The 11,089-nt window shown below is 35.3% G+C and overlaps 1 protein-coding gene across 1 annotated transcript; it reads right to left on the bottom strand.

Moving 5' to 3' along the window:
• Nucleotides 1-3,609: 3,609 nt before the first annotated feature.
• On the bottom strand, nt 3,610-10,630 carry LOC136980749 (juvenile hormone acid O-methyltransferase-like). Its single transcript, XM_067276942.1, has 4 exons — nt 10,434-10,630; nt 5,389-5,596; nt 5,170-5,323; nt 3,610-3,908 (listed from the first exon to the last, which is right to left on the bottom strand). Exons 1-4 carry the CDS (start codon nt 10,628-10,630, stop codon nt 3,730-3,732), a joined length of 738 nt encoding a protein of 245 aa, XP_067133043.1. The 3' UTR covers nt 3,610-3,729.
• Between the last annotated feature and the right edge of the window lie 459 nt (nt 10,631-11,089).

Raw genomic sequence — 11,089 nt, 5'->3', positions numbered from 1 at the left:
AATCTTGTACTAGCGTTTTCGCTTGGGTTAAGAAAATTTATGAATTGCCTCAAAGTTTTAAGATCGGACGCAAATTCAGTAACAATTTTATGAACGAAAATAGAGAATTGAGTTTTATGTTCTTTATGATATTATTTTAAAGTACTATAATAAATATAAAGGGTTTTAGGTTTCCATTTGCTCCATAGAGAACTCATATAATTACGTCAAATCTTCAGAGACTTTAAATTTATTCTATTTTTTTACGGTATAAATTTATTTAAAAAACACGGAAGAGGGTCGTAAGTATATTAAGTTTTATATTTAATATAATAAGAGTTGTTAATAAAAAAAGACCAGTCAATTGTAGTAAGATAGTTACAAAGTAAAATCCTCCATCGACCAACTCGAAATAAAAATGTTCACATTATTGCATCGTGAACTTTGAAAATAGTAAATTGGATAACAAAATGATCAGATTTATAGCTAGAAATTACTTAAAAGTGTAAACAAAGCACTAGGTCAAGAAAGAAATTTTGCATAAATGGGAAATAAACTTGTTGATTAAATTTGAAGTAGCAATATATATAACTTAGAAAAAAATTTCCGGACTATCAAGATGGGAGTATGTTGGAAACAAAGTGGGTTACGAGATGTTCGTTAAATTAAAATCCCCACAGATAACAATGTCGAAATATTTTGAAACACAACGAGAATGGAAGAATTTTCCAAAATAAGTAAAAAGGGTACTACGCTTATACCCCGTTCGCACCGAGCATTTCAATCTAGATTGTGACCAAGGTCGGCGACTATGCCTTGGTGCGAACACCCTCGACCGTTTCAATCTCGACTGAAACGAGGTTCAATCGCGATTGACTCGAGAGAGTTCTTGAAACTAGATCCAGTCATAAGAGAGATCCCAGAATCCCACGCGCGTGAGAAAATACAAGATGGCTACAGAATATTTTAATTAAATATGATATAGTATCTTGTAATCGTTATAGATGGATTCAATCCAATTGTAGATTTCGACGATAGTCCAGGAAGGATGGTCGAAAGTCCAAGGACGTGTCGGGTTATCGGCAAAGAAATAAAAACAATGTTTGAAGAGACGATGACATCTGTCTATTATTAGATACATCGCAAGAAAAAGTATTTATTTCTAATCAAAACTTCCATTTTGCGTGATGGTGTTTGTGACTTACCGAGTACTTATGGCAGTTTTATCATCGCTTACAATAGCCGGGTTATTCTCAAGCGAGTTACCTGTGCGAACGGCGCGACGTTCGACTGGCAACAGTCACAATCCAGATTGTAGGTAAAAAATCGAGGTCGAAGTGAGTCGTGGAGTGTGTGCGAACGGGTATTTGGATGAGGAGCAAAAAGAGTAATGACAATAGTGACAATGAAAATTCAAAGTAATGACAATACACCGAAATCTGTTTATTTTAATCGCAAGTATGGACTTATTGAGTCTTCGTATTTGTGAAAATCGGGATATTTATATTGTGGACTTTAACATCTTTATATAATTTTAATTAAAATATTTAACTACATTTTATACAAAAAAGAACGAAGTAAACCAAAAAGGGTTAGTTTAACGGAAAATCAACTGATAAAACTTTCTGATAAGATCGGTTTAAACTCGATTCCCACGAGTTGAGTTCCTTGTTAAGATGAGTAAAATTTCTGTGTCACGACTATGTCACCCATCACTTTATTGGTCCAAAAAGATCGTCTCCTTTGACGAAATCAAGGAAGGGCCTGCAAAACACCTCTCCATATAAAAAGGGTGTACGATGAATAAGACGGTAGAAGTTGTCACTTGACGTGTGTGTGTGTGCCCGTACGGATCTACCTATCGTCGTCGAGCTCCTCATCCATTCCATCCTCCTCGGACTATCGTCGAAATCTACAATTGGATTGAATCCATCTATAACGATTACAAGATACTATATCATCTATTAGGTCATTGACGTTCGCCGATACGATCATCATATATCTTAAGGTATTTATTCTACCCACGATAATCTGTAAGCTCTCTCTAATCCGTGTAGAATTGACGATCGCGACTCTACGAAATAGGAATAGTTATCGTTCTAATGAATGAGTCATGTATCCTATAAATCTCTATATAAAGTAATTGTACTGTACCTAACTAGACATGTGATTAAATAAACGGGTATTATTTATTTATAAAAAATCTCTGACGGAAGGAAGGACTAACCTGTATAAACAAAATTCAAATAATTATAAAAATATAATAATTCACGAAGGTAAGTATCAGGCTCTGTCTGAAATACGTCTATCAGTAATTATATTAGTACATTAAAATGAAAGCGATCGTCAGAAGAATCACCACTCTATGGCTTATTTATTAAAAAGGCATTACTCACAAATCTGAATAAAGCATAAAATAGTCGAAGCATTTATTACGTAACAGTAAAGACGTACTCGCGTGAGTTCCTGGTGTGTCTTCGTTCAAGTTTTGCATCTGTTTGAATTCATACTTGTTATCCGAACACAAAGCCCCGTAAATTATCACCTTAGTCTAACAATGAATTAAGATCGTAACTGTTCCTGCGTTACGTAATGTGGTCGTCATCAACTATTTTCTCGATTTCCTGCATCAACGTACTTATTTTTATTTAATTGTTTACTTTTATTCAAACCTGCCTCAATATTCTCTTTGTTTTCTCGTATTCCTGCAAAATGTTCCTTGATATTTTAATTTATATTTCTATTTTTTAACGGGCGTAAAGGTAAAAACAAAAAATATATACTGAAATTTAAAGATTTTATAATAACAATAATTAAGATTACAAATACAAGTAGATTCATAGTGGAAGATGTATACTTTGACAGACTACAATTTATTCATTGGGAAAAAATTGTAGACTTATAAATTTCCACTGTCGTCTGTCCATCCATCCTTGCTTAATCTCAAGAACGAAGTTAAACAGATGAAAGACTAGAGAAGATATAGAAACATTAGGGACAGGAGGCACCCATTAAGTATTTTCGAACTTTCGAGGCAAACCGGAAGTCAAGTTATTTCAATTCAAATTTTTCTCATGAGAGGTGTTAAATAATGACCGGCACGACACTATTGTTAAAAGAATAGTATGAAGTACAGGGGTAAACCATTGTTATATGTTTCATCGTTTATTATTCATTTGACTTTGGTATTTTGTAATGTTCATCTTTTTAAAGTACTTGTGTGTTCTTTTATTTAAATTTAAATTTGTTATATTCGAAATTCCGATTCATCACACAAACCATATTGGTGGTTTGTGTGATAGAACGAAATTTCGAATGTATATATCCGTGTTAATGACTGATCGATTATTCTCAAAAATTCTTTTATATGTTTTAATATTTTAATCTGTTTTAAATATACTTTATTTTTATTCTTGTTTTAAATTACGAGTAACCACAGTCAATTATTTATCTTTACCTTCTTGCTTAATCAATAAATCTTTTATCGATTTATCAAAAAGCTTTGTCGGTTTGCTTTACGTTTAAATACTCAAACACGGGCCACTTTGTCGTAAAAGGGTTTCCGGAAGATATTCCTCCTCTGCACATCGCCGATGTGTCGCGTTATTGTAAATAAATAAACCAATCAAGTGCCGGAAATGTCGAGCAAGAGACCTTGCCAACTTGTTTTATTATTTCTATTAACGAAAATAAAATACAAAATAGACAGCATATATATAGTATTATGGAGCATATATTGTTGGCTTGATTTCAAGTTTTATTCTTCATTCCTGAAACCTGCAAAAATTCAAAAGGAGCCGAAATTTCGCCGTTTTTCTTTTGAGAAACGTACTTGAGAATGATCTGTTCGGCATGATTCAAAAGGAGAGTTTTGACATTTGGTTCCATTTTTTGAAAGAGTGCTTTAGGTAATACTGCAAATAATAAATCTAGAAGAAAATAATTTATGGTGAAGCAACATTTTGTGTGTTTACATTTAATATTTACTAAAATAAACATTAAATAAAAACTATAATATATAAACATTATCTTAAAATTTAGTTTTATTACAATAATAAATCTGCATGTTTTTAATACCGCAATATGTTTTTTAAATCTTCTCTATTCAACTTTCATTATTTTCGTGAAATAAAATTTGCTTAATCGCAACATCAGACGTGATAATATACATTCGATAGAAGAGAAGTACTTTCAGTTTAAGCGTACTCAAATACATTCTAAGTGAGTATTTATTAGGGTAAGACCTTTGCCTATGTATGAAAACTTTTGAATCCCTTTGTGTTGTTTCTACAGTGTTATATCCATGAACTATTGAACGACTTATTAAAAATTAATTTAATATTAACACTAGGTATTTTCGGGAAAACTGAGTTCTGCTGGGCAAGATTTACAGATTTACTGATTTACTGACTGGGCGGTGCCAGCGGTGCCCAGGCACAAGGCGTAGACCCTAGTGGGGCGCAGAAATGACCTTGACCAAGTTTTGGGTCATAGTTTTGGGGCGTAATTACAGAAGCTCGCACCAGGAGCATATAACGCTAGTTACGGCGTTGGTTATCATATAGTTGAATCTTCTAATGCCTCATATTCCTCCTAATATGCATTTCAACTCTTAGTGATAATGACCCTTATTATTTACGTAATCCTCGTTAAATTATAAGGCATAAAAGTCTTCATAATATTACAAGACTGACATTTATGAAACCATTAATATAATTAAAATAACAATAAAATAATAAGAACCGTTAACCAGTATTTTTTTCTTATTTCAGTAGTGAATGGTTTTCATTTTAAATTTCGTTTAATCTGTAGCCTTTTAGTGGAATTGTTTCTAATATAACCCATTCCCGTAATTTTTATTTACGAATGATCTTGATATGGGCTGGATGTAGTAATAGTAAACATGCATTATATAGTTGAGTGTGTTTAAAAAACTCTTCACACCAATATAAAGATTCTAATACAGTACTTGTATTTTAGTAGCCGTGGATTGAATTTTCTTTGCCTGGTACCAGTATGGGTTATATAATATTAATAATAATAATAAAAGAAATTTACATCGTTGATGGTAATGCAAATGTACTTTTCTTTTTTTGCGAAAATGTTTTATTTTAGTAACTTAAAAAGCTAATTTGGTAAAATTAATATCAAAACAAATTAAGTTATATGTAAGACGACATTAAAATTTACCCAAAAAATGCTTTTTGTCAGAAAATGGCATATCTAAAACTTCACATTTACTCTTTGTCACTCTCAAATCAAACTTGGAAAGAGACTTTTTCAATTCCGATTCTGCGTCGATCCAATTGTCAATCAATGGAATTGTGTTGAGCATATCTTCAGCCTGAAATCAAATGTCATTTTTAACTCTGGTCGAGATTAATTTTATACAAAATTCCCATACGCTACCTTTATGTACTTCTTCCACTCTTCGTTGGTACTAAGATCTTGTATAACCGGAAACAACGGACATTTCGAAAAAATTACAAAGAAAAAATAACCCCCGGGCTTCAAAATTGAAGAAATAACAGAAAACAATTTCTGATAATCATTTATGAAATGGAAGGCGTAGAAAGACACAACTTTATCGTATTTTCCAATTTCTTTTAAATCGGGTCTAGAAATTACAATTACAAATTATGATAAAAATTATATCTTAAAATTTACTTTTAAAATATATTTATTACCTATAAGTTCTTTCACTTCACATTTAAAATTATTTATATTCTGTTGTATGCAGTTAGATTCTGTATATACAAACGTAAAAACACTATTTGGAATGAAAAAAAAGTTATATCCAGGTTTCTAAAAACCGTATTTTTAGTATTGTGATTTGTTTCTAAAGTATATAAGGCTGTCTTAACATAACTGTATACGTTATTAATATATACAAATCAAGTTAAATCCAAGAAATATTCCGTGCAAAACGAATTATATTTAAACACCGTAGCCAACAGAGCTGCTTCATACACCAAATACGAAACGAGCACGATGAGAAACACCACAGTCATAGCTGTACCTGAAGCGAGGAATGATTTAAAACCGTTTCGTCGAGAATGGAAATAAATGAACTACTAAATATTAAGATTAAATCAAAAACAAAATTAAACGGGAAAAGGAAAGAGTTAAAATACAATTACTGTTCTGTTTAATTACTGTGTTTACAATTCTTCTTGTCAACACAAACAAACTTCATCGTTTTAATATTACATATCAAAAAAAGATGTTGAATTGACATTTTAACATAAACGTTTTTCCCAGAAAAGTAATGTTTCACTTTCCACCTTCATACAACATCGAGAATGATATTTTACCTTATACAATTTTAGGTTATTTTATTTCGCTTTGATATACATGTTTTTTTAAAAGGATTATGGAAGCTTTCGACTGTTTTAATGCTCTTACACAATTAAATGAAGTAAGTAAATAAGTGTTCGATTTTAATTGTCGGTCGCCATCTTGGAATAGGCGATATTCCCAAAATTCCGACGGTTATTCGCTTCATTTCTTCAATTTTCGAAAGAACTTTGATTAAAAATTTTTTTGTATTATTAAATATTCGCGTTTTCGTACGCCAATTTAATATTTATCCAAGAAAGCAACGGGAAACGACTTGGATTATTCTTTCCTTGAAAACTTCATGATAGCAAGCAAAATAAACCACGGCCCCCAGTCTCGGCGTCCCTTAAATGGGACAGGGTTGCTAAGAATCTCCGAGCTTGCATCGAAGAATTTTCTAAAAATATCTACATGGAACGTCAGAAGCCTACTACAAGCAGGAAAACTAGCCAACGTTTTACAAGAAATGGAACGCATCAACATCAACATACTCGGTCTAAGTGAAACCAAATGGCCTGGAACAAAGAAGTTTATATCAAATGACTACCACGTCTTCTGTTTCGGAGGAGAAGAAAACACCAAGCAGACCTACCGCATCGCTTTCGTTGTCTACAAACAAAGTCACCAGTTTCACCCCAATACAGCGCCGGATTAAGCCTCTAGCGGGCCCTAGACAAAATTGAAATTGGGGCCCCATTTAAATAAGTTGCTTCTAAACAAATCTTATATAATGTGACATTAGCGTAGCTAGCATGTATGACACCCGGTGCGGATATCGCGGTGTCACCCGAAGTCACACCGTAGTGTCACCCTTTTTAACTCTTTTATAAAACACTATTGAATTGTAATACAGTATCTTCGCATTAGAGCAACTTGAACGCTATATCGAATATGCGATGTCGCGACGTATAAATGTAGATTTAGAAGATAAATCATAACCATCCATACATCAGTACTACCACGAGACGCGGCTCTAGAAATATTTGTAGATGGCGCGAGAGATCCCGTGGCGTACTGTACATTACTTCTGATGCACGGTTGGCTGTTGAACTTTTTTGAGGTAATGGCCAGTCGAGCGGAGCTTAGTAAGAAAACAATTGTTAAATACACCCTTTTCTGTCCTATCGAATTTCTTACATAATTTGTAACTCGTTTTCAACCAGAGGAATCTTCTGCACTAAAGCCGGGCCTCTCCGAATTACGGGCCCTAGACATTTGTCTACTTTGCCTATTCGATAATCCGGCCCTGCCCCAATCGCATTACTACAGTAAGTAGGCAATAAGATCAACCTGAACGTGCTCCATGTCTATGCACCAACAGCAGACAAAGACGATCAAGAAATTGAATCGTTCTACGATCAGCTAAGCAACACTTTAAAGCCGTTGAAGAAACACGACATTACGGTCATCCTCGGCGACTTTAATGCCAAAGTCGGTCAAGAAAAGCTACGAAACATAGTCGGAGAACATGGCTTGGGGACACAAAATGAACGAGGCAACAGACTCGTCCAGTTTTGCCAAGAAGTAAAATTTAGCATCGCCAACACTTGGCTCAAACTATCACCTCGACGATTATACACCTGGACCTCGCCACAAAACTCTGACAACAATATCGTCAGATACCAAATTGACTACATCTTAATCAACACCAGTTATAAGTCAAGTGTCCTCAATGCAAAAACTTACCCTGGAGCTGATATATCATCAGACAACAACCCAGGAACAGCAACACTACGCCACAAACTACGTTCAGCAAAACACACAAGCACAACAAAAAGAACCGATCTGGAGAAGCCGAAGAACAACGCCATCAGGCAACAATTACAGCTTCATCTTAACAATACAATCCGATCGATCGAAGCAGCAACAACAGACGTGCAAGCGTTCGGGCGTTCACTTAAACAATGCTTCAATGAAATAGTAGAAACCCTGCTAGGATATCAGGCGCCGAAAAAATAACAACGGTGGATGACCCAGCACATTCTAGATCTAATAGACGAGCGGAGAACACTCAAAAGCAACAACAACCGGGAAAAATACAAAGAAATACAACAAAAGATCAAACAAGAAATCAGAAAAGCGAAGGAAAAATGGATGGAAGAGCAGTGTGCAGAAATCGAAGACCTAATCAAGAAAAACGATAACTTTAACCTGCACAAGAAGCTCAAAGAAACTAGAAGCATCTACAAACTGGCTCCTATCCCAAGCTTATATACGGACAACAATCAACTTATACTAAGCAAAGAAGCCAAACTCGACACCTCGAAGATCTATATATGCAATCTGTTCGGCGCCAACAGAAAACCGGCAGAAACACGACAACAAGTGCAGGAAGACAACCTCCACATACTAAAGTCTTAAGTGGAACATGCCATCCGAAGAGCAAAGCCAGCAAGGTCTGTGGACCAGACCAGATTCATGTAGAACTGCTGAAGCAACTAGACTACAACAACATCCAGCAACTTACGAAATGGTTCAATCAAATCTACAACAACAACATTATTTAATCCGACTGGCTCCAATCAATCTTTGTGGCCCTACCAAAAAAGGCTACCAGCCGAAAATGCGAAGACATCAGGCTGATCATCTTAATGAGCCAGATGCTAAAAGTCTTCTTCAAGGTGATTCAAGAAAGAATATGATGCAAATGCGAAAACGCACTAGGAAACACAGTTTGGCTTCTGCAGGGGACTAGGCACCAGAGAGGCAATTTTCTGTTTACAAATATTGCTATAGAGGTGCTATGAACATCAAAAAGAATTGTACATATGCTTTATTGACTATGAGAAAGCTTTCGATTTAGTAGACCACGACCGCCTAATTAACCAACTGAGAAAACATGGGCTCGAAAACAACGATATCAACTTTATCACAACACTCTATTGGAATTAAACAGCCCGGCTGCGCTATGACGACGATTTGACAGATCTAATCCCAATACAAAAAAGCGTCCGGCAAGGTTGCCCATTATTTCCCTTTTTTTTTCAACATCTATTCGGAAATGATTTTCGACCGAACACTGGCCGACAAGAACATCGGCCTAAAAGTTAACGGACACTACATGAATAACTTAAAATATGCCGACGACACTAATAGCAAATTCCAAACAAGAGTTACAGACCATCTTTAACGAAGTTGACACGAAAAGACAAGCACGGGGATTACGAATCAACAATAAGACAACAAGAAAGATAAAGGTCAGCAGGACTCCAAGCGAAATCACGATTAAATTATAAAACGAGAAGTTGGAGCAAGTACACCGCTTCAAGTATCTCGGAGTACTCATCGATGACAAGCTGAACAACGAGGCCGAAATCAAGAGCAGAATCGAACAAGCCAGGCAGGCATTCACTAAGTGAAAAACACTCCTTACCGACAGAAACTTGAACATCATGCTCAAATTATGCACATTGTAATGCTACATCTGGCCAATCCTGCTCTATGGTGCAGAAACCCGGACTCTAACACCAGCCACTAGAAAAAAGCGCCAGGCCTTCGAAATGTGGTTCTACCGAAGAATGCTGAAAATGCCGTGGACGGCCAAGATAACCAACGCACGTATCTTGCAGGACATGCACACGGAACGGGACCTGATCAAAACCATCATCAGCAAGAAATGAAAATACCTAGGCTACATCACTAGGAACCACCAAAAATACCATCTACTGTCACTCATCCTGGAGGGCAGGATTGAAGGCAAGAAACGTCCAGGCAAACCGAAAACGACCTGGCTAGATGACATCAACACATGGCAACAGCACAAATTCTACACACGGTGGAAGACAGAGAACAGTATCAATACGAAGTCGTAAACGCCATTCGGCAGCATTAAAGAAAAAGAAACAATTAATATACGGTACATTTGTAACAAAACTGTAATGGAAACAAGTGAAAACTGAAACTTTTTAAAATAATTGTGTTTTTAATTGTCTTTTTACTGTATTACACATGAAAACGACATTATTGCTTCAAAATGAATGAATACCACTGTTAAAGAATCGAAACAAGTTATATTCTGTTTACCACTGAAAATGAGTTAAACCTAAAATATTGTCGAATTAGCCAAAAGTGGATAGAACTGGTTTTGCACGAAGCTCTCTATTTGTATACGTTACCTTTGGGTGATATCTTGAATCTTAAACTCGATTTTTTCATCAAAATATGTTTTCCTGGCGTACTCGATGAAATTTGGTATTATGTCAACAGCGACGAGTTTCTTTAATTTCGGGCATTTTTGTAAGAGAATATTTTTGGTGGTTCTTCCTGGACCGCATCCAATATCCAAAATGATATCCTCATCAGACCATTCCATGGCTGGAAAGTGAGTCTATAGCTGATTCTACGTAGCGAGGCAGAAATTTCGGGCATAATATTTCATAATCTTCAGCTGTTCCGTCCATATTTTCTGAAGTTAAATATAAATATTCATATTAGGTAAATTTGAAAGAAGCTCGTAAAGAAAGTATATTTTTAATTTATTAAATTTAAGACATATGTTTTTCAACTCAAATTAATAGTGGCTTGCCCACGTACAGTACATCATACTTTTCCTCTAACGTTAGAGTCGCGCCAGTCATCTATCTAACACCTTTCAGGGGAAGATTTGGATTGAAATAAAATGACTTTCGTTTGTACCAGAAATTCCTCGGGCCCTCCTGTCTACAAGGTTTCCATATCTGTTTTTCTCTTTCATCTATCTGACTCCCTTCTTGAGATTAAGCGATTTTAAGGAAAGACGGGCGGACGGACTTGGACGACAGTGGGAATTTTT

This window comes from Centruroides vittatus, unplaced genomic scaffold (genome assembly GCF_030686945.1).
Source record: "Centruroides vittatus isolate TY-2023 unplaced genomic scaffold, ASM3068694v2 contig_723, whole genome shotgun sequence".
NCBI lineage: Eukaryota > Metazoa > Arthropoda > Arachnida > Scorpiones > Buthidae > Centruroides > Centruroides vittatus.
The sequence above is the reverse complement of the archived record's forward strand: the minus strand, read 5'-3'. Positions and strand labels throughout refer to the sequence as shown.